This window comes from Bacillus rossius, chromosome 5 (assembly GCF_032445375.1).
Source record: "Bacillus rossius redtenbacheri isolate Brsri chromosome 5, Brsri_v3, whole genome shotgun sequence".
NCBI lineage: Eukaryota > Metazoa > Arthropoda > Insecta > Phasmatodea > Bacillidae > Bacillus > Bacillus rossius.
In genome coordinates, this window is record NC_086333.1 from 56498875 (window position 1) to 56524584 (window position 25710).

Consider the following 25710-nt stretch of genomic DNA (forward strand, 5'->3'; position numbering starts at 1 on the left):
AGTCATAATTCAACCTTCAACTTTGGCTGCAGGTTCATCAGGACTAAATAAGTTGAAAACATGATTGCCACTTATGGTGTAAAGTGCTTCCCAAGTCTGGTATACGTCTTTGAAATTAGAGCTCAACAACTTTTACATTGAAAATAATAGTGAAGGTATTTTAATATTGAACACTGGGTGTCTAGATAATGTTTTTTGTTGAACATAGTTATACAACCACCGTAAAAATTTGTCACTTTTGTTTGATGATTTCATTGAAACAATTGGATAGTACAACACACTACAAAAAAATGTATAGGTATTGAGGGTGTTACCTCAAATTATTTCAACGTATTCATTTTATAAAACCAACACCTTTTACGGGGGTTGAAGACCTCTAAACATCATCGAGAACCACTGTCGGCTCAGTGTTATATAATAAATAATTTCTCTATTGATTGCAAAAAACTACAGGTTCAGCTCCAATATCAAAATGGTGTATATTGTTCTGATAAACCTACAGATGATGTTTGTCGGTCGAATTCATAATTGCCTTATATTAAGGCAACAGTTTCACCAAGAATTTCCTTGCAAAACGTGCATTAATGTTTTTACCGTACATTCATACCGTCGTTACACAACCTGTTTCCTCATTGGACTTCATTTCACAGTTTAAAAAAAAATCTTTGGAAACCAGTGGCCAAAAAACAGTTTGTAATATTAAAAGAAAATTATCGTAAATTTAAGTACACTACATGACTACGGTTATTTTTGCATATATGAAATACGTTTTTCGGGATAGTAATGAGTATTTGTTAAGAAAATAGCATATTTTTTTAACCATGGAAAATATTATCAAATATTCAAAATTCTGACTTTATTTGGTTTTACCGTACTTATTAATATTAGCAGTTAAAACTGGAAAGCAATTCAGGGAACGTTTACAAATATTTTTAAATGGTACGGGTATAGTCTGTGTCATATAACTCGTCGTGAATTCGACAGTGTTCAAAATAATTTACTACCACATAGTTTGTGCATTCTTCGACGACTGTGTTCTAATAACAACGTTGTGTAGTTGTCGGTGTTCGTGAGCAAACATCGTGGCTGTTGAGGGAAAAGTGTACCACTGGTTCTATATTTGCGGGGGGGGGGGGGGGGGAGCGAGTATTTCAATACTCTCCAGATATGTGTAACATCTAACCTCGGTAACGAGTAAATTCATGTGTTCTCATGTTGCAAATACATTTATAATACGAAACACGCCGAGCGTGTTAAATATACGCAATTCTTTTTTTATAAACTACATTTCTGGACGCGAAATCACACGTAGTTTTCGCGCCCAAATTCGGTGCCACAGCTGCTACGTCAACTATCGAATCTTTATATTTCCAGAGCAAAATCTTAAACAATTTAATGAAACGGCCCTGATAAAAGTGAAAAAATTACATTTAAAAAATATTAAACATCGGTTTCAGGCCAGATTTTCGACAAAAATTTTTTTGGCTAAAATTCAACAAATAGTTAATACTATGATGTTTCCCTTTGGCTTTGTGAACTTTGGTTCGCGCCACACGCCACAGACGGCAGCAATGTGGATACATATTTCCGTTCCGCGCGATTTTCCCGTACCACACACGCGAAATCACTCCCACCAAATGCCGTCCGTACTCCTAGGGTTTAAGATGTTACTCATGTTACACGTGTTACGTGGCACAGACTGTATGCGAGGACAGGTGTGTGTGTGTGTGTGTGCCGTTTCATGCGCGCGCGTTTTTGGAATGCCTCGCCGCTGCGTCAGCAGCTGACGCTATGGTCGGCTCCACGCGCGGGCGGAATGTGCTTGTTGCTGGTCGGGAAGGATGGGGGAGGAGAGGGGGAAGGGGGGAAACTTCGGGCAAAGTTTTGTCTTGGTTTGAACTACGGGACGACGTGACGTCGCAAGCCATCTCCCCCCCGCCCCCCAACTACTCCTCCCCCTACTGGCACAACATACCTTTTGGTCGCCGGCGAAGAGCTGTTCTCCGTCGGCCCAGTCCGTCGCCGGCAGCCAGGACAGAGGTCGTCATGGGTCACCGCGAGCTCGTCGTCTCCTCGCTGCTGGCGTGGCTCGTCGCTGGGTCTTCCGTGGTCGCCGTCGATCATCTCCGTAAGCCGCCACTTGTTTCTTTTTTTAAGTTACTTCTTTAAGGCGCGTCATTGATGAGAGTGGATCACCACGATGCGCGCGCGCAACGCAACGAAATTTTTTCGCAGGAAGATGGTGGACCCATACGTATGAACATAAACCTATAACATAATCAGGGCACGTACCAAACCTATTGGTGTGCCAAATTAAACATAATTATGGTGAAACTACCCTGCGATGTATACGGTAAACTAAAATACTCATGGTAAAGAGAAATTTCAAGTTTTAAAAAACCTAAGGAAACCGGTATACTTTTTTATTGCATTGTTTTAATATTATTAATTACATGGCTCAATCCATTTAATTGATTATTTAATACTAGGTAGGCCTATATCCTTTATTTTCAGTTAAGTAATATTAAATTAATTAAGTTTGTTAGGAAATTAATTGCCATGAATTCGCTTATTTAATAAAAAATAAAACTTTTTTATAGTACAACTATCCTTTAGTATTTAATAACATATAGTCATCTAACTTGTGCCAAAACTATATAGTAAATTTTTTTTAATGAATTTTAACAATATAAGAAGAATTTTAATCGGCCCAAGCCGGTGTTACGGATTTTTTAAAGTCGTTTTAGTTATAATCGGGGACGTTTCATTGTATAGTTTAACCTTTCGCTCTACAAATTGAATGATTGGATAGTTGACGTAGCTGTTTTGGTAGCGAATTATAGGGGTGGGTGCGGAAACTACGTGTTATTCGCGTCAAGAAATGTTTTTGAGAACACAGTTTTCGTATATTTATCAGGATTTGCTTTATCTTTTTTAAGAATAAAATAGGTACTGTGTTAGAAGTAGAGACTATAGCTGGGTTCGCAATGATCCGTCTCATCAGTCCGTCAATCACGTGATACATTTAACCAATCAGATGGCCCGAACAATTCCATCCGTCCGTCCGTTAAAAGCGTGCAAGCTTTAATATTCGACGGATGGACGGATGAAATCATAACCTCAAAAAAGTCTGAAAATCTTTATCATTAGGTATTTTAAAAGTTTTTAGTTTGTTTATTTGTTAAGCTTTTTCCGTTTTATGTTCTTAAATTGCCTACGAACACGTTTTGAGTTTGATACAAAAAATTATAGTCTGAAACACAAAAGTAATTGATAATGAACGGTAACTCAAAAATATATTTAAAATGTGTATTTTAAAGTTTGTTTAATAATTTAGCGTACATGGTCGTCGAACTGGTAAACCTTCGCAAAAGAATTTTCTCGAAAATGTAAGCCTTAATAGTTTTTTGCAGCATCCAAGTGGAAAAATATTATGACTTACATGCGGATGATTGTAAACCACTCGGCTCGTTGACGGACAGACGGACGGGTGACGGATGGACGCTACGGATCATTGTGAGTCCAGCTATTGCCGCAATGTTGGTGGTTTCGCGTCCCGGATCACACAATATTTTCAAAATGTGCCCCACCAAAAATGTATCATGGTCACAGCCAAACACTTTTGTATGCCTCAGGCCAGAATTTCAATAGTCCGCCACGTCCGTCCGTCATTCGTCCGTCGATCATGCGTACGTCCGTCCATCCGTCAGCTTGCCGAGGGATTTGCAGCACTCCGCTCATCCGTCATAGTATTTTTTCCTCCCATTTTAAAAGCGGCCAAGTGTAGAGAAAACTAAAATTTTGGAAAAATGTTATCTTACATATTTTGATTGGTTTGACTATCGTGTAAGATATGCACTGATAACTCATTAAGTAAAATATTTATTTTCATCTGGCATTTATTAAAACATTTTAAAAGTTACCATTAATTTTTGTTTTTTATGTGTAATATCTTATCTCTCTGTGTACGGCATTGGGTGGGAGTAATTTTTATGAATGCAACGGAGGTTGCATCGTTTGCTCCCACTTAAAATCATTGTGATTCGTTTGTTGGCAGAAATAGGTATATTTGAAAATATATATCCTCGGACCAGTTACGAAACGCAGACAATGCTACTGTCTATTAAAATACAGCTATAGTCACGAAATATTATCGCCATAAATACGTTCTCCCTTTGGTATTTTAAGATTTGCTATCGTAAGAGGCCTGCCAAATTCGCGTTAGTCTTTGGAGATAGCTGCTACCCCTGAGCTGCTTTCTCATTCTACCATAGGTAGCTATTATGACACGCCCAGAAACATTACAAAATTCAAATGGTCCATACACAGAAAAAATAACTTTTCTGTACTATTACAATTGATTCCTGTGGCAACCAATTGCCAAAAGTTAGTTTGTAACACTACAAGAAATATATTGTACAATTTGTACAACACATGACCAGGGCCGCTGAGAGAATTTGTGGGCCCCTGGGCAGCTGGGGTAGTAGGCCCCCTTCCTTTTTTTTTGCATACCACTACTACGTAGGCCTATACCATAAATATATATGGTATCGTAAAATTGCATACTTCATTTGAACATACATAACGATTTCCTAGTTACGCAAAAAAAAAGAGAGCATGTGCATGTATTATCTCAGTGCACTTTTACATTGTTAATCCCATGAAAATAAAAATAATAATTAATTTTAATGTATATGTTGCTAAAAAAAAATATCTTAAATGGTAATCAGAAACTGCATTATTATGAGTGTTTAAAATACATAAGTATAATAATTTATTCTGAAAGTAAATATTACTAAAATAATGTAAAGTAATAATCAATTTTATTACTTCGAAAACATCAAACACACTGAACCACGTTCATTACATTGAAAAATTTGTAATACATATTAATTATTTATAATGTTCCAGGGACGTCGGAACGTTTTCATTAGTGAGGGGCTGAACAGATGTATCACACTTACCTCAGTCATAGAGCGGGGGGTCCGGGGGCCCTCCCCCGGAAAAATTTGGATTTTTAGATGCAAAATTGTGCTATTTAATGAGTTTCCGAACCAAAATATTAAATATACCATTCCAAGACTTTGATAACGTAGTATGTGTTAAATACTAATCTGACAGTAGATGTAGTACAATTTAAATAAAATACCATCTAGGAATTTGCAATCATTTTACAGTATATTGACAATCATAAATTTGATTTTCTAATCAATGTGATCACCAATGCAACATTTGTAACTACAGGTTGAGAAAAATACTACTACGACCAAACATTTATTCCGGGAAAAGGAGGGGGGAGAAATGCTACTCTCGTCCCCCCCTGCATAACAGCACGGGGGCGACTCGCCCCTGCTGTCCCCCCTGTTCCGACGTCCCTGTAACGTTCCCATTTCTGCTACTAAGCAAGTATTTTGGTGTGAACTGAATGTTACAAGTACCTACTGCTCGGATAGGTTATTGGTTATCGACTGTAGTTTTAGGAACACATAAAACAATTATATATATATATATATATATATATATATATATATATATATATATATAGTACAAGATTTTTTAATAGCAGGGGGAAAATGTTCTTCCAGCCATTTTTTTTCCACTTCCCAGCCGGGCGCCCGGGCCTCTAAGGCTACCGGGCCCCTGGGCATTTGCCCCTTTTGCCCCCCCCCCCCTCTCGGCGGCCCTGCACATGACTGTGGTTATTTCTGCATATGTGAAATACGTTTTTCGAGATAACACTGAGTATAATTTACAAAAATTGGTGGATAATTTATGTTTCATTCAAGAATATGTTTTAAAACCTTGCAAAAGATAATAGAATATTAATTAAATTGTTATTTTTATTATTATGCTTATAAATGTGCGCAGTTATTACTGGAAAGTTATTCAGGGAACGGTTCACAAATAACTCAAACTATTGGAGGTAATGAGACAACACAAAGCATAAATGCCTTGGCAATAATCCGAACCCAGTATTACTGCGGAGTTATTTTGTAGAGATATAGTTGTTTTCACGAAAATGTACAAATGTAAACACATCTGTAATTTTACATGATATTTCTGTACCGTTTACAAAAAAAATAATTACGGCGTTCCTTGCGTTCGTCGTTCTCACTTTTTTCGCAGCCAATCGGAAGGAATTACTAAATTACCGACCCCCCCCCCCCTCCACCCCGGCCAAACAGAAAGCGGGGATAGCTTTGATTTTTGACGGACGGGTGCACGAAACAGCAGAATTTTTAGAAGTTTTACTGGCAGGGGAATGATTTTATAGCAGTGTTACTGTGCCAAATGTAAGCAACGAACAGTTGAACGAACAATAAAAAAGAACTACATATGCATGAATTAACAACTGACTGGTGCAATCCCCATGGAAAGAGAACTCGGAAATTTCGAGAACTCTTTTGACTACAGGCTATAAATAAAAATTCCTGGTGTGATCTTCCAATGTTTGCTATTCCATTGGCTATTTCTTCTGAGATACCTACTCATTGTTCTTGTTAATCGTCACTTTCTGATTCGCTTGCTTCTCTCCTTAGCTGAGCATTTCTTTCTCACGAACGAAGGGGGCGTATCTAAAAAAACTGCGGTATGAAGGTTTGCATCCTAACTTGCGACCAAAATAAATCCGCAAAATTTTCATAACTCTACCGTCCGCCAGTCAAAAGTAGAAATTTGCCAAATTTTTGAGGACGGACAGACAGACTTGGAATTTTTCGGGCCACCTTATTGGCTGCAGGTCACAAGGATGATGGACGGATGACGGACAGTCTTGCGGAAATATTCAACGCTGGACTGCATACCTTACAATTTACATATTTATTCCAGCTGTTTATGATTTTTTTTTCCCCACAGATTCCATTACGTATTATTTACACAACTATTTGGCATAACATTGCATTTTTACCTTCCCAAAATAACCGCATTCGTGCAGAGTAAACATTTTACTCGCATTAGGTAACCCATCCTGTTTTAGGTTTTCCATGATTTTCCGAAATTACTCAGTTTTAATACTCTGGTGGTTACTTCCCCCAGTTAAAAATTCTGAAATTAGATTTAATTTTTGACTTTTGTTTTAATGGAAAGGTAAAAATAGTTTTGTTGATATCTAGTGATGGGTCGAATCCAAATTTTCTCAAATCCAAATATCGAATTCTAATTCCTCAGGGTACCTCGAATATCCCCTTCAAAACGGAATCTAAGTGCCAAGGGTAAAAAATAAAATAAAGTACGATAACTTAAATTTATTAACTATGGTGTTGAAACATTCTACCCTTTAAATGGTTGTTTCACCAACAAAGTTTCCAGAATCAATAAATATTGTAATTTTATTTGCTTAATCACATGTTAAAAGGACAATATCTTGGGGAATTGACCTAGTAAACTTAAGAGATAATCAGTAATGTATATGTTTTTTTTTAATTTACCATACGTGCTGTAATATTTTACTTCGAATGTTTTTACTCGAATATAGAATCCTTAGAATACTGAAGTTTGTATGGTATTTGAGAATCAGATGATTTTATTGGCTCATTGATAATTACCTATAACTTATAACATATAGTTATAGAATTAAAAATAAGTGCAATTTTTTATTTACAAAGGCCCCTATAAAATATTATTAAAATTAAAAAAAGCAATTCAACTGTGATCTTGAGAATAGTATTTTTGTCTGGTCAAGAAATTTAAGAAAAATGGGTTAAAGTTACATAAAGAAATTCCTACTACTAGCAAGGAAACCTAAAAATAAATAAGTTGAAACTAATTTTAAAAAAACTGCTCTCCTGAAATGATAAAATTGTGTGTCAGAGATACATAAATATAAACGCATATAATTTTTTTTCTTGGTACATGCATAATACCTAAGATTTTTACTCTATGAAAAGTAACTTCTACAAAGATAATTGATAACTATGCCTGTTAACCTAGAAATGTGGGTTTGTTCATTACCTTCAACAAACGCTCCTATAGGAAAATTGTTATTCTGTTGTTGTAATATTTAATTTCAAAATACAATCGACGACATGTTGGCCGGAAATTGCATATATATATATATATGTATAAATGTATATATACCCATATATACATAGGTACATACTCCTTTTACGTATATTGTTAAACGTTTAAAAAATTATTTATATGACTTGATGACAGTCACCCAAGTATTTTTGTATAGTATATGCATGCTTTGCATTACCAGTTCAACACATAACGGGAATACAGATAACTTGTCGTCACTATCATAATATGGCTAAAATACTCAGTAGGAATCAATGAAGTGCTCAAACAGAAATATATTTTATTCCTAGCAGATGGCTGATCCAGACAACTCTAACCACAATATTTTTTTTTCTCTCGGAAAGGTATATAAAAATAAATATAATAAGAATTTACGTATTCATAAAATCTTATGTCAACAAAATAATATTTGAAATGGTACATTAATATTCTCAATTTGTATTACTTCTTGTGTGGTTTTTCATTTCCAGATGTTTGTAACAACTCACTTTTCATTATTCAAAATAACAAACTGTCTTCATCGAGATCTCGCAAATGATTTTTTTATAACTTCAAGGGGGGAGGGGGGTAAATCCTCCCCGCTCCACTTCCTTGCGACAACAACTGTTAAAACACATCACATGCGTGGCGTGGCGACGCATCCTTCCCATATTCAGCCAGTTCGCATTCTAGGAACCGCAGTTGTTTTTCCCTGACGTCAGCACTGCGCGGTCAGTTGACTCCAAACATCACGTTGTTTTGCCAACAGTGCTCAACTCCGCGTGGTCATTTTTAGCTTCCGCGAAACGCTTGCATAACTGTCTCACTTCAGCTTTGCCAACAACTAGGGGCGATTTGCAAACTCGGGAGACTCAGAGCAGCGTTTCCAATAGAACAAACGTCTGTTTGTTGTTTAGAGTTGAAACTTTGAGGCCTCGCTTCTGGTGATATGCGGATTTATTTATAAAATACTACGGTCGTCAGCTAGATCAGTTTTTAGACCGATTGAAACTAGACATATGCTCTCAGGGTAATTTGAAAAATGTTAAAAATAAACTGCGAAAAAATCTTGTTATTATTCTTGTTGTTATTTATAGGTTAATTTAAGGTTATAATGTCCTTAAATGTATTCAGCATAAATTATAACTTCGCTTAATTTCAATGAATTTTGTAGAGTTGAAGAAGTATTTACTTTTCCCTAATCTAACTAAAGCTAAGTGCATTGGGAGGGATCTGGGTTAGGGATGACTCTAGGTGCGTCTCACGCCGAAGCCTACATATATGTCTAATCATGCTGGGTTTCAGACATGCATAGGGGTGAAGTATTCACCTTGTGCTAGGTAGGGATTGGCTGACCATGGCACAGTGATTGATACCATGAACTAGTCCTCTACTTTAACACTAGACTATAATTAGTTGAGTTGGGCGCAGGTAAAAACCTGCATAGGCACAGGAAAACTCGAGGCTCATTCATGAGGGATGCAATAAGTCATGCAGGCTGAGTGCAGGTCAAAGAAAGAGGGCCCAGGAAGAAGATATTATCGGTGCAGAAAAGGGACAAGTGGTGGGAATTTGGATATTTATGTCCTCATTGGCATTGGATGGCACAGTTTTTTTTGGGGGAGGGGGAGGGCGGATGCTGTCGTTTCCCATCCGGTTGCCAGTCAGCTTATTGGAGGAATTGCGTAATCGCATTCGGTTTTATTTAGCATTTTTACGTCACCCTGTTATGCACAGAAGTTACAGTTGACGGTATGTACCTCCAACTGTGTATGCGTCCACTGCGCACATGTCCCTACATTCCTTAGCAAATGCTGCCACAAAGGAAAGAACGCATTTATAAGGAATTGATGATATCCGAATATTCTTACTGCTAACACTACCTTCTGAACTTTGATCGAAATAATGTAAACGCATCCAATTTGAGTCGTGGTATATAAGTTACTTAAACAACCACGAACATTCGAAGTAATTTTAACGTAGCGTAGATGTAGTTTTGGATACCGAAATAATAAATATACTTACAGTGAACATATACTTTTTTTTAACGATTTTCTTTGTCTCTTTTTGAGGTATAACTTACTATTTACGTTTTCAATCAATCTTATGCCAAAATTATGAAGTAATATTATGAACAAACACAATAAAACTATATTCCGATGCTAATGAATGGAGAGACGCATCTCTGGACGCAAGTGTAACATTCCTAAAAATCTACATTTTTTACTAACATTCACACACACTCGCGCATGTTCGATCACACGTTACTGAGACCACAGTAAAATCTGAGCATAGGAGTTTATAATAATTACCTGAAACGTTTCCTTGAAAATCGAACGATATTTTTGTAGTTGTGTAGCGAGAGAGATAGCTGAATGGGTCTGAACCCTTCCCAAAGGTAAAATAGTTACACAAATTATTTAGTAGAGAAAGAAATTTAGGATTGAGAAACCGCTTGACATTCCTGCAGCAGTTAAAATGATTTAAAGTTATGCCATTTATCCCGCTGAGTTAAATTAAACGACACTCAAAAATTACCCTTATAATTAACATTGTTAGGGCGTAAAATTTTTTCAGTTAGAAATTAAATGCGAAAATGTACCAAAACCTAATAAAATTAAAATGTATAGTTCTGGGCGACCAAAAAATTAAAAATAAATATTGATTTAGAATATAATCTTCACACCCTGATGAATCAAATGATAAAACAATTAAATTACGATGTGTTGTTAATACAGTGATAGCAGCACTTGCTAGAACAATTTTAAGATGATAAAGGATTGAACTATTATAATATTTCTGTTTAATTTTTATTAACTGCGTTCAAGAAGACTTTTACATTCCCAGTGATCAAAGAGATACTACTATTTAAATGTCTTTAATTGGGCGCGTTCGGGAACACGGCCGTACCGGATTAAGGATTTTGCCAGATTATCGAACGTTAATATAGTTTTAATGAGGATCCCAAACAATAACAATTTAAAAATATATATTATCTGCTCCAAGACAAAAAAAATACTAATGGGCGTTAATGTTTTCAAAATACTCAGATATCACGCTGCTTCAAAATAAAAAAATAAAAACCTCCCGAATCAAACCGGAAAAATCAGAATGTTAGTTGCTATATCAGTTCCGGATTACAGAATGTTACGAACGGAAGAATTCCGGATTAAAGAGCCCGTATGTACATGACAACTTTTGTTTATTTCCTCGCTGGTTGGGCACCCTTACATAACTAAGCTCTTGGCCACGTTACTGATGTGTTGATTGTCTTTGGTTTTTGACGTTTTTGACGTTTTAACGTCTAATAAATCGATGAACGCCGGCTGCACGCACGAACAAGTGTCCCGTTACGCACATTGTCCCGTTACGCTGTGTCCCGTTACGCTCATTGTACGCTTGCGCCGCATCTATCTCTCTTCCACTCGATTGGAACAACCATCGATTTGACTTTTTCGAGGCACATTAAACTTGGAAACACTCCCATTCGTTTCCTACTTTTCCTATCATCGTCCTATCCTTAACAGAATAACACAGATTGGAAGAAGTTAAATAGCAAACATGTATAAAGGTTATAGTTAAAATAATCTCTTCGTTAAAGTAATAAACATATTTGAATTAATGAGTGCAAATAGAAGTAAATTTATCAATTAAAATGTAGATTTAATTTCACTCCTTTGTATCCATACAAAATAGTGATAATTCAATAAAAATGATTCAATTGTATTCATAAAAGTATGCAATCATTTCATCAATGTTTTGTTATGACTTTGTCATGTTAAACTATCGTCCGTAAACCGACTTTACAGACAACCATTTTTTTTTTTGCAGCTTCGTTCGTCAAGATCTGCAGGAGAAGCGACCCGAAGCTGAGCGAATGCGTCAAAGACTCAGTGGAAAACCTGAGGCCGTACTTAGCCGCAGGTGAGAACACTTATTATTAAGGACTGGAAAAATTCTTCGTTTCAGTAACTAGGATGGACTTCACGATGTTCCACATATATGAGAAAATTACACATGCTCGTTAGATTTCCAACTCATGACATCTGTTAACTGGGACGCTTGTGATTTTGGTACTTCTTTTGTAGAGGGTTTTCCATTTGGCTCAGACTCCTTTATGTAACTAACCTGTGGTCCAATCACTGAAGCAGCATGAAGATGAAACGAGTTTGGATTCTACTCTATCGCAAAAATTGTATCCGCGAATTTTTCAGGTCTCTACTTATAATTTACGTTCATCTCGAGGTGATTAGAGACGATAACATACGACTGTAAGTATATTCTGTGTCGCATAACTTGTCTCAAAATTTGACGTCTTTCTTAAGAACTGTAACTTGCAAAGCATCATATGACGTTTATTTACGAATGTAAACAACCACATGAAATTGCTTACAAACAGTTTTGACAGAATAAACATAGGTAGATGGATGTGTAAAACATTTGAACAAATTTTGAGAACTGTCACATTTGAGACAAGTTAAATGTCTCATTCTGTACGCAAAATAAGTGTACACTGTAAAATTTTCTTTTAAACAGAACATAAACATTCGTGTTAAATAACATATATTTATAAATTTGTACACCGACATTTCAACAACTGTATCGCTGCAAAATAGTGTTCGCAGCAATACTGGGTTCGGATTCTTACCCTGGCATTTATTATGTGTGTTGTCCCAGTACAACCAATAGTTAAAGTTATTTGTAAAACCGTTTCCTGAGGAGCTTTCCAGAATTAAATGCGCACATAATCATGATACAACAAAATAAAGTCAAATATTTTACATGGTTGAAAAAAGATTTGCTTGAATGAAACATCAATTTAAAAAAAACATTTCCGCCAATGTTCGTAAGATGTACTCAATATTATCTCGATAAACATATTTCACATATGAAAAAAATAACCGTAATCTCGTGTTGTACAAAGTTACAATATCTTTCTTGTAGTGTTACAAACTATTTCTTGGCAAGTGGTCTCAAAAGGGATATTTGTAAAAGTACAGAATATTACTTTCTGGCAACTCTAATAGGTCGTGGATAAGAGTATAGAACCACGCAAAAGTTTCCTTGGAGTGATTTTACCGAAATCAGTATGGCCGGATCGAATTTTAAAACTGGGATCTGTTGACTTCCAGTCCAGTGTCTTACCACTAAGTCCCGGATCTCGTTCAAAATTCCATGCCAACCCCTGGGAAGATTAGCGTTTACTCGCGAGCAGAGATTGCAGACATTTGCAGCCATTTTTCTATCAAACTGTCTTGGCTTTCGAGGTAATCAACCCTGAAGATGCCTGCTGCAGTGCGGAGTGAAATGTCGGTACACACTACCACGTTGTAGTTTTGACTGACAGTTACCTCACCTAAAGTCGTTTCGCCGACTTTTCGGACGAATTACTATTAGCCTACTAACTGCATCTTTTGGAGAAAAAAAAGTTCATTTAAGAGGGTAGTATCGTATACAATCTTTTCCTGTTATTTTGTGTTTTGATGCGATTTGGATTAAAATCTTAACTATGTGTAACTTTATTGTTAAAAATAAATTTCAATCAATTAAAATTGTGGTTCTTTAATCTAAATAGGGACGTATATATAATTTTTAGTGTCTCCATAAATTGGAATAAACATAATGTTACGAAATTTTTAATAATATACTGAAACTGAAGATTTTTATAAAAATAATCTAGGTATAAACATAAATACAAACCTGTAAATTACTTCACTACGGACATATCTCGTATCATGTTGGGATCGAAACATAAATAAGTTTTTACGTTCTTCAATCCAATAAATTATCACTTGTTCAAAAGATAAAACTATTTATAAAAGCTCTACTATAAATTATTTTAGGGTTTCCTCTAGCAGGGAAAACCTGAAAAACAAAGGAAACTAAAAATGTGCTTTCAAACCTTTGAAAATACAGGGAAAACTAAGGGAATTGTAAATGTGGCCTCTATACCTTCAGAAACACAGAAAAAACGTATGGAATTTAAAATATGCCTTAAAAATGTTTGGAAAAACCAGGAAACTGGCAACATCCAAGTAAAAATCAGTATATCGCACATCCAGTAAAGTAGTACCAAAACTCAAAGAATGCAAAACAGTGTTGAACTTTAACACCATTATTTTGATGGGTTGAGAAACAAATTGCTATTATAAAATAACGAAGTATTTGTATTACAATTTGTTTGACACCAAACGGACATAAAACAGTATTTAACTCACGAAAAATACGTTTTACTTAAATTTTGAGTATAGTAACTAAAAAATTGCATTTTTGCGTTACAACAATATTTTACTCGGTGTGCGATTTTTAATATTTAAACTATATTATAGTTTTATTTTTTTATATGAATTCAACTTAATGGAAACAAACAAATGTGTGTTAATTTCAGTGATGTATCTTTTTAAAATTTGTATAAAACTAATTTATTTGTTTGATTTCAGGCGGGCAGTTTTCGTTATTTAGTTTTGGTGTATATATTAACAGTGAAAACTGCATATTTTTTTTTGGAAAAACATTCTATAGAAAGTTTTGCATTTATGTCTCTTGATAAATACTTGTGCTGTGGTGAATCTGTTGTATTACCAGGTATGCCAATATGAAAAAAACTGAGAAGGGCGGGGAGGTTTCATGGGATAGGGAAAACAGGGAAACGCTAGATAAAATCACGTTCTTTGGATGGTAATTGAAATGGGGAAGATTGACTAAAATTGTATTTTTAGACATACGCCATTGCTAGTTATACTGTATGTCTAGGGGCAGGCATTTTTCGCGAAAAGACCTGAACACTTATTAAACTGCAACAAGGTAAACCCGCACATGTGGTTTCTTCCTTGTGAATGGCGGCCGTCTGCGAGAGAAGTCGTTGCCTTATTTGCCCGAGCCACCCAGGACGCGTTTACTTCCGCACTGAATCACTGTGATTGGTGTTGTTACAATCGATTTGTACCTGGGAGAAACTCGCCCAATCACGAAACACAGACGGTGCTATAGTGTTTTAACTTTCATCTAGTCTCGAAATCTTTTCGCGAAATCTGCATGCCCCTATGTATGTCATATGAAACCTCAATAACGGATGTTCCAGGCCACTGTGTCCATCTGTGCTGCAGTATTTATCTGACTAATTGTCTGTATCTTCTTATATTTCAACTTTTGACATCAGCTAATTTTGGCTTGTTTCCTTTGATACTTTGTCTGAAACCTCATCTTAACCCAGATAAACTGGCTGGAGTAATTGTGTAGACAGCCTGTAAAAAGTCTTCGTTCAAGGATAACCAGACGTTGACTGACTCGCGCGCTGCGCTGCCTGCCTGTAGGCATACCGGAGCTGCGCATACCGCCGTGCGAGCCGCTGGTAATACCGCAGGTGGAACTGAACCAGGGCAAAGGCCCAGTGAACGTGAGGTCGACCTACTCCAACATCAAGGTCTGGGGCCCCACCAACTTCCAGCTGAAAACTGTCAAGTGAGTAGCCTACACTCTCTTCTCCGGGGCGATAACTCGAGATGATTTACTGAACCACGATTATTTTTAGAGACCTGAAAAATTCGCGGGTTCAATGACCTGCAGGATGAACTCCACAGTTCTACGTACACTCGGTCAAATGTCACCCACTCATTGGCTGCTGTCGTGTGAGACGTCCCAGCGTAGCAGCCTGTGATTCGATAAAGCTTTGGTCGGGCGTTTATCATTGGCCCAGAGGCGTCCAGGTGAGTTGTGAGCCAATAGCAGATGCAGCACTGAGGTATAACTATTTGTATTTTAGCCTATCGCGAAATGAATTCGCGAATTTTTCCGGTCTCTAATTGTTTTCCATATTCGTCAGGTAGCAAAGTGGACTTGGAACACACAAACACCTGATTCGCGTTGATGATTGGTAGGGACGTGTATTTTTTTTTTTTTTTTTGTGGATTGATCCGGGCAATCATTAGACTGCAAACGAAGTAACGCCCACGCGAGCAGTTTCTTCCTTGTGATTGGCGGCCGACGGTAGGCAAAGCCTATTTGTCCGGGCCACTCACTGGGATGGCCGTGATTCGTTTGCCTGCAGTAAACACCTACCTTGTAGGCCCGGTCCGTCCTTCAAGGCGAACCCTTGTGAAGCGCGCTTCCTTCTCCGGGGGCGCACCGAGACCGCGTCAGTCCTTCTTGCGGCTCCTGAGGCCAGGGATTTCTTACTGGTTGGCTTCGGTGGTTACGCCAAGCGGGCTGGATTCAAAAAAATTGCCGCAATGCGAACATTTCCCGGCGGGTTGCGGACACGTCAGGGATGCAGCTAAGGAGTTTCGCTGGCTGCCTAACGCTCAGGCGTGTAGCGGTGACGCTCTTAAGGACGTCCGCGTTTATGGGAGCTGCCCTGCCACTCATGTCGCTGTGATGGCGTGCTTGATTCAGGGGACCGTTCAAAAAAACTGATGTAAACTTAACTCATCTCGAAACACATACGACACAGTAATGTTTTACCGTGTAGCTGGTCTCGAAATCTTTACGCGAAAAATTGCCTGCCCCTGATGATTGGACTGGCGGGCCTTTGGACACGCCCTTGACGTCTTTGAGCCAGTTATAAAACAAGGTAAATAAGTCGCCAGCAAATCACGTAACACCGTCTAAAGGACGTGACGTTGTTTTTGAACTGTGGGCATTCTACTGATATCCCATTACATGTAGGCAAGTTCATCTAGAATGGAAATGAAATAAAAAAACCGTGAAATTATTTCAGCTGTTGTCCTTGGAGAGAGAGGCGGATCTACTACTTGATGCTGAATGGCATAGGATGCAGAAGGTAACAGTAATTATGTAAGGACCTTCAAGATTTTGTTGTGAAAATCTGGCGTCGTTGTTTTAGCAGTCCGCTAAATGGCACAATATTAATCCTGTTTTAACAATAATTTAGTTTAAAATTTACAGTGGGAACATTATGACAGTAAAGTGCTCTGCTTTAAGAAAAATATTTTTTTATCGTTAAACCTCCAGTGGTTTAAATTTCCTTAATGAAATAATCAATTTGCGTCAGGGGATGATAAAATACATTATTTCAGTATGAAGTTGTAAAATATTAATGTAATGTGGCACCATTCCACTAGGGACTCTATGTTGAATGCACAAAGAGCGGCCCGAAATTTGCCAACTAGCATTTCTGCCCAGACCTCCACCAAGCATCCATCTTTGCTCCGGCTGAGTCGCTTAAGTCGTGTTAGAGAAAAGGCAACTGCGAATTCAAGCAGCAATGCTTAACTTTTATTGCTACTATGGAAAATGGGACTATTTGTTATTTTTGAGTTGCTGTCGTGATTGGTAGGGACTTGCAAAATTCTAGTCATTCCCCAGTGCCAAGTTAGCGTGCCCAATAAAGTCTATGTCAAATGGGTATTGGCTCCTGCTATATTTCCCATCCTCTCCAGGTTACACATGTGTCCGTCAGCTGTTTTCGTAAGTATTTGTGATTATATTATAGCCATAAAATGCATATCAATTAACGAACTCATCCAATGCTAAATTAAATTCACGTATACTATCTTATTGTTTTTTTATTAGTTCATATTTTCACCGCGGGACTTGGTTCGTGGTGCGAGCTCTAGTAATATTGACGTTCGGCTTTCGGTTTTGTAAGCAAGGTCCCCACTACACGCACACATCTTTTGATTGTCACTGTTCCTGAGCAGAAAGCCCGAGGGAAAAAAAGGAAGTTTTAATAATAAATAATTCTACTGAAAATAAGATTATTTCAATCCAGTGCTCTCTTTAAATTAAAACTTACTGGGAAATCAACGAAAGATGCACACGGTAAATACAACAGCGTTTTTAACTTTGCGTTTTAACCTACGATGTTGGTTGGGGTTGTTTGCGTGGAGGGAGGGCCGATGGTGCAGTCACGCCGTGTGCTGAGGTGTCGCGCGCTGCTCTGCCGCAGGCTGGACCTGCAGCACAACCGGGTGCGCATGCGCGTGTTCCTGCCCCACCTGTACTTCACCAGCGACTACGAGATGTCGGGCCGCGTCCTGCTGCTGCCCATCGCCGGCCGCGGTCGCTGCCACAGCAACTACAGTGAGTCGCGCTCCTCCGCCGTCCCCCGCTGTCCTTGGCTGTCCTCCGCTGTCCTTCGCTATACTTCACTGTCCTTCCGCGTCCGGTTGACCATACCGCAGGGACCGTAAAATTTTCACGTTTTCGAAGTCCACTTTGGTTGCCACAATTTTTTTTCGACATCACTTTTTAAACCATAACATTGAATTTTTTTTAAAGAAAATTATAAAGACAGTAAAATAGTGCATATTTACTGTAATTTTTTTACAGTTTAAGGCAATTGGAAAATGAGTTAAATACTGAAGACCAATGACTTCACGAGAAAAAAAAAAGTTATTCGCAGCAGCCATTTCACCAAGTTATATTCAAATGCTTAAATTTTGAAAATCAAACCATAATAATTTTTATGGTTTGTTTATCCCCTCTTACGGGGTAGTATTACATCTTTCATTTTTAACATTTTGTGTTTTTGCTATTGATTTTTAATAGATTTATACAAAAACCTTATTCAATTGCTTATAACATGCGTTCTATACAAAAAAAGCCCTTGTTTAATGGTTCCTCTGAACTCATAGGCAAATAACACAGTTTTGGATTAACTTTACATATGCAGAATTCATCTTCGAACTCTTTCATTTTATTATATAATAGACTAAATCAATAAAAAATAGGTTTTCTCGAAACCACGGAGACATTAGTTTTTTCAAAGTGTTAAGGAAACAAAGTTTCTAATTGATTTTTGATTGGTATACTAAATAGTAAAGTGTTTGAAGACGAGGGCTGCATACGAACGGCTAATCCAAAACTGTAAACCACAAGATTCCATGCTTTTAGTACTTGCTAGCACCGACGAATTTTAGCCTTTTAAGTTAAAAAATTAAAAAAACTATTTGAAAGAGCCTCTTATTGAAATGAAATATTTATATATTATTAATTTATAGGAAACAATAAAAAAAACAGGAAATATTAGAAGGAAAATGAATCGTGGCACGACCACCTGGACGGTATGAACATGGGCGTCGCAAGGATATATTTTTTTTTGGGGGGGGACTTAAATTTATTTAGTTGTTTGAGGAATATCCATCCCCTGGAAAAAAAAAGCGGCGGGGGGGGGGGGTCCTACCCCGGGAAAATTTGGGGTTTGAAGGTGCAAAAAGGTATTTTTTAGGCATTTTTCTTTCATAAATATTCTAATTATAGTTGGTTGTAATATATAATTTATTTTTTTGTAAAAAAATATTTTCAGAGAACAAATTTGAAAAAAAAAAACAGTTAACATATCTGATGTTGCTATATCCACACAAAATCATTAATTTAAACATCAGGAGAAACTACGAAACTACGAAACTAAATATATTATTGGAGGGGACGAAATTGAAGACTTTTATTATTTGGGGGGGGAGGGCGTGTCCCCCCCGTCCCCCCCGGTTGCGAAGCCCATGGTATGAAACTCTCTGATCGCTCCCTGGTCGGTCCCGCAGCCGACGTGGAAGCAGCTTGCGACATGAGCGGCAGGATGAACAAGCACGCTGACGGGAAGACCTACTACCAGGTGACCGACTTGAGGTTCCGGCTCGACATCGGCAACGCCAGCATGCACCTGTCGGACCTCTTCAATGGCGACCAGATGCTAGGTGAGCATCCGAACCTCACTCGTACGTTTGAATATATATACTGTATAGAAGTCGCCAGCCCAGGTTAAAATTTCTAATACGGTTTTGAGGTAGTTGGTTAATTCACCGCCGCAATCGCCACCATCTCTAGGGCATCGACTTGTGGTGGTCCCTAGCGGACGAGTGCCGAACTCTTCAAACACCCCTTCCCCACCCTCCCTCAAACTTGCGTTGTCCTCCACCCACCCTCTACCCCACCTCTCATCCCTACAGTTTTGTGACGCACAAACTCCCGTTGAAAGACCTTGACCTGCAGTGAATGTTGGGTTAGGGGTGCGGGGAATGACAGCGGGCGACAGTGCTGCGCTCTAACGTGTAAATAACAACCTAAGACGATACAGGGAGTTACGGCAGCGCACTGCAGCGGTGAAGTTCCCAAGCTGCTCCTCATACGCTCCTGAAAAACGTAGAGTAAATCCTATCCACTCGCGACTTCTATACAGTATATATATTCAAAGCTCGTACGTTGGGTATGCTCGGCTCCTGGCTTGTAGCCGCGTCAAAGAAGAAGAAGATTTCACCGACGTTCCAAGCGCGGCTCCAGAAGGGAGAGGGGTAACTCAGGGGGGCGATAGCCCCTCCCGAGCCCAAATTTTGTTTTAAATTTAATTTTATAGGGTACATTTACGTTAACTTCCTTCAAAAGTTGTTTCAAACTATTAAATGACGTATTTGAGACCATACATTCGTAAATATTCCAAGCCTATCTCTGACTTATTTGGAAGGGGGGCCTAAATGTCATGCTTTGATACTGAACCTTTCTCTATACGATAGCCCCTCCCGAGAAAGTCTTCCTGGAGCCGCCGCTGCGACGTTTCGGTAGACGTGGCAGTCGCCATCGTCAGGGCAGCAGTCACCTGTAAGTGAATGCTGCCCTGAATGTGACGACTGCGCGTCGGTAAAATCTTCTCCTTCGCGGCGGCTACAAGGCCACAAGACTTCAGAAAATGACTTCAAGAGCCTACACCAATGTTCTATGATTGGTTATTGTAATGGGGAAGATTAATTTTATTTTATTTTAATTGGACATAACGCCATTGTCGGTTACATTGCATGTCATAAGAGACATCAATAACGGGGAGAAAAATTTGCAAGCACACAGACACAAATAAAAATCAGCCTTTGTAAAAAGTTTAAAGCATCGATAACACAGAGAATTCCGTGGAAGGAATTTTAGTCGGGAAAATATAACAGCACAGACGACGGTACTGCAGCAGAAAGAACAATGACCTTAGGCTACACAGCGACGAACAGAGATCCCTACGACGATACTAAACAGACAATGTAGACAACACGAAGACAAACAGACGAGCTCAGCAATGTAACTAAACAGATATCATGAACCACAACAAAGATAGCATAGATGAACACAGTAGTCTTCCTAATAATTTTAAACTTTTTATATCAACTGATTTTGGATTTTTTTTTCAGTTTATTATATATTACATATTTTTCGTCCGTTATGGATATTTCTTATGGCATACAGTGCGAATGTCAAACAGGAAAAAAAATTTGCAATTGAAGACACCGTTAAATACTTTCACTTTTATTTAACGAAACCAGTTACGTGAAACTTGAAACTTAAATTTACCTAACCATTCAATGCAATAACCAATATATATACTTATATGAACGAGTTTCACGAAAACAAAATTTCTGCCAAAATTCTGTGAACTTCTAATTAATACTTCATGCAACAAATTTTCGTCAGTTTTGCATTAGACATTTCAAGAACCAATTTCAATTATTGAAATTCCTTTTATAAATATTATTATAGTTGGTATTATCTTTGAAATATTTGTGCAATCGGAGTGCATGACTTGATGTAAGCTTTTGGACATACGCCACTGCTATGCACATGTATGTCTGTAGAAGAAAACTACAAAAAACACAAATGACAAAAACACAAATGACAAAAACACAAATTAAGCAATAAATTGCTGTTGTCAGGATATAAACACCACACAATACTCCACAGCAGGAATATGGTCAACAAACAAAGAAAAACAAATAAAAATCGACTAACAAAACGAAGAAACACCCACAAATAATAACAGCACAAAAATACCGAACCCAAAAAATTCAGCACAACAGTTGAAACGAGACAAAAACACAGCAAAACGATAAGACGAAACAAACACAATAGTTTTCCAAAAACAGAATAGAACGAAAAAAAAAACACAAATGATGACAGCACAAAAATATTGAACCCAAAAAAATTCAGCACAACAGTCAAAACGAGACAAAAACACGACAAAACAAAAAAAAAAACAACAGTTTTCTACATCAGAAACAAGCATGTTTTTCAAAAAAACTTTCTCCATTTCTACCCTTGTGGTCGAATATTGTTCATAAACTAACTCGGCCAAGATTTTCCGCAATATTAAATTTTATGTATCAGTTTGGGAGTGATTTGTGAACAATTGTGGCAGTTATCATGTCCACAAAATTGTGCTGTGTGAGCGTGTATATGCACGCGCGCACACACACACTGCCACAATTTGTCTCAAATCACTTCCAAACTTATATAAACACATATAAACTTTTGAGTTGACGGTTTTGGTTTCGATGGACCATGAAACTAAAACTATACAATAAAAAATTTTTTTTTCCGAAAGTCGCACCATGGTAACAGCTACAATAGGTAGTATTTCTTTAACATCGACCTAATTATTTTTCTTTATATCGTGTTTACCATGGATCCATTGCCTAAAAATTTCTTCATAGATTGTTTTTATTTCCTTGACTTACGGACCAAAAAATTTTCATGTCAATAGTTTACGCATATATCACTTTTTTATGAACGGAAGTGTTCATAGTCTATATTTCACTTCCAAAATGATACATAAAATTAAAATATAGAATATTTTGGTCCAGTTAGTTACTAAGCAAAATTGGACGAAATGGGAGAGATTTTCTAAAAAATTCTGGTAAATATTTTTAACTTTATTGCTATGAAAAATTAACACAACCGAATAGAGATTTTATACCTCAAAGAATAATACTAAAAATTATTTCTTAAACAATTTTTTATATGATCGCACATTATTACAATGGATAGACAGTCATTGGCTATATATCCATACTATTGATAACACAATGTTTTTGGGTGTTAGGCAAACATGGCTCAGACCAGCAGATGGACACAAATCGGCTTCGCGCGGTATCCACGTGATAATGCAAGCATTCCCACCCCCTCTGCTTCTCTGTATATGTCTGATTATGCTTCACTCTGTCTGCAGGCGATGCCATGAACACCTTCCTGAACGAGAACTGGAAGACTGTCGCGATGGAAATCCGGCCCCTGATCGAGGAGACGATAGCTGCCACCATCAAGGACATGTCCAACCGAATCTACAGCTCGACAAGCATGGACGTCCTTATGCCCGAATAGACTCACTCGAGTTGCACACATACACGCCCTCGTATTTACTAAACCCTTTCGTTATTAGTTATTTATTTCACATCCTATCTGTATATACGAATCGAGCACCCTTAGTTAAAATAAAATAAAAATCACTGGTTACTGTCAAATGTGCATTTTTTTTTTTAGAAGTGTTCTCATAATATTCTATGTGTAACATCAGTCCGAACTATCAGTTCCAGACTTATCAGTCGGAATCACGGTCTAAGAAGGGGAGGTCTGGACACTCCCCAACCTGGCCAGCATGCAAAAGTGGCACACCTAATGTCTCCGTAGTTCCGCTCCGCTCCACCATCTGACGTGTAGCGCTGGTTGTCTTGCGGTGGTATTTTAAGCTTTGTTGTTATGAACAACTCAACATAATAATCATTTAAATTTTCATTTAAATGTTTAAAATGCATTAATCTCCAGATATCGATACAGTATTAAATTGGATGTGTTTATTTTTTATAAGTTTGGGAATTATTTCATAAATTAGGTCAATTAGGTTACGAAGTATAGTTTCCACATTGGCATTTGCGGGAACTTCATTGTGAGCAAGGAGCATTGATTTTAGTAAAGAGAATAAGCGTATATTATTTTAATTGTGAAAATGCCTAACCTTTGTGTTGCACCTGGGTGCAAAACAAATTATCAGGCAAAGTCGGACGAGAAAGTTGCAATATTCCGAGTTCCCAATGATGACAATGTTAGGCAATTGTGGCAGAAAGCAATTCCATCAGACAAGTTTGTACTTAAAAGATCCCATTATGTATGCGAAAAACATTTTGTGGAAGACGACATTCTCACAAAAAAAGGAACACAAAGATCAGTTCGGAAACGTCATTGGAATAGTAAGTTAATTTTTATTATTTGTATGAATGCAGTCTAAAGATTACTTATTTTTGTATAGGCCCAACTTTTTAAAAAATGGAATGTATGATGTCGAATTTTATTAATGACCAGCACAACCCTGATAATACCTGTTTGTAAGTAGTTTGACAATACACCATTTTTTATTAAAATACAAAATTTGCAAAACGAGTGCGATCTCTTCCTTAAAAAAATTATAAAAATCCCAAAATACTTTTATTCAGTGCTTTAAACTTTCCTTTGTTATCTTAAAAGGCGCAGATACGGAATTCAAACTCGTTTAGGAGTAATAGCAGTTTGTAATTTACATTACAATACCTGTGCATTCATGCGGCTATCAATATTATTTTTGCTTGCTGTGTATGTGCGTCTTGTTTGTTTTCGACAACTTATAAAAACGTATATATTTTTTATTTAGATATTGTAAGGCAATGTAAATAAAACAAATTAAAAAAATACGTCCCTACTATGCACCCAAGCTGAAGCGTCAACACTTGACATGAGACACGAAACATTGACGATGGCACTTATTTGTGTAGCAAATAATGTATTGTAAATGCAGGTTTGGTATTGTTATTCAAATACGTAAATCAGCCAAGTTATGTAATTTGATTCAGCCTTTAATTTTAAATGTTAAAATATAGTGTAATTATATTAAAATTCATTGCAGTGCATCAAATACTGTCGTAACTCTCTACGTTTGTAATTATGGAGTATAGGGCCACCATGGAAATAAAAAAAGTAAAAACAAAACTTATTTTACTTCCTTACATGATTCCTGATCATTCTGCAAAACGGCATTGCGATATTTCCAGTAATTTGCATAAAAATTACCTTTTTAAACGAGTGTATTTTTTAAAGTTTTATAGACATTAACAAATTAGGTTGCGGAAATGTGGCCCTATGCCCGATTATCACGTTACTGTGCGTCCTCCGGCGATGATTTTAAACTATCGTTGTATCGTATATTATTTACCTCTTGTTTGTTTTTCACGAGAATTGACAAAATCATCATAACGCCTAATGATATATTTCCACCGCAAGACACCTAGCGCTAGAGTTGAATAGCGGACGTCGAACGAACTATGGAGACAGTAAGTGGTCACTTTTATCTGGCGAGTGTCCAGACCTCCCCTTCTTAGACCGTGGTCGGAATTAAAGAGTCGGAACTGCCGTGTGTGAGCAAGGTAGGTGGACTAATCAGTCGGAATTGATGGGCTGACGAACTGATGGCCGCCCATCAGATCGAACTGTGGGCTCCAGAGCACCGCTCAGTCCGAACTGCCCGTGTTGTGGGAACAGCGTCTCGCCAGTCCGAAACTGCCAGTCCAAACAATCAGTCCTTCAGCTAAGTGTCGTGTCGTTGTTTGTACTCTTTAGTTGCTTTGTTTTTTCTTCTTTTTATAACCAAAAAAATGTAAATGATATTACAACATCCAAAGTTTTTTTTTTTTTCATATTCTACGACGAAACGATTCATCCAGTAGCGACAGCAACCACAAGACTGGTCATTTGTGGGGAAGGCTTTAGTTACTAAATAATAACTAAATAATGGATTGGTTATAAAGTGTCGATGCCAGTTAGATTTATGAGATTCCTGGAAGAATCCAACTGTCTGGTTCGCAACAGGTGGGTTTGTCGTCGAAACGAAAATGCCAGATGCAGGATATTGGGCAAAATCCACTACCAAACCATTCCTAATTACACATCCTAATGAAAAACCTCAATTCTCTGAGCTCACAA

The 25710-nt window shown here is 37.5% G+C and overlaps 1 protein-coding gene across 1 annotated transcript; it reads left to right on the top strand.

Annotated features, from left to right (window-relative positions):
* The first annotated feature begins 1892 nt into the window (after positions 1-1892).
* Positions 1893-23225, top strand: LOC134531823 (protein takeout-like). Its single transcript, XM_063367784.1, has 6 exons — positions 1893-2128; positions 11830-11922; positions 15312-15459; positions 17906-18039; positions 19500-19652; positions 22934-23225. Exons 1-6 carry the CDS (start codon positions 2047-2049, stop codon positions 23083-23085), a joined length of 762 nt encoding a protein of 253 aa, XP_063223854.1. The 5' UTR covers positions 1893-2046; the 3' UTR covers positions 23086-23225.
* Positions 23226-25710: the final 2485 nt, after the last annotated feature.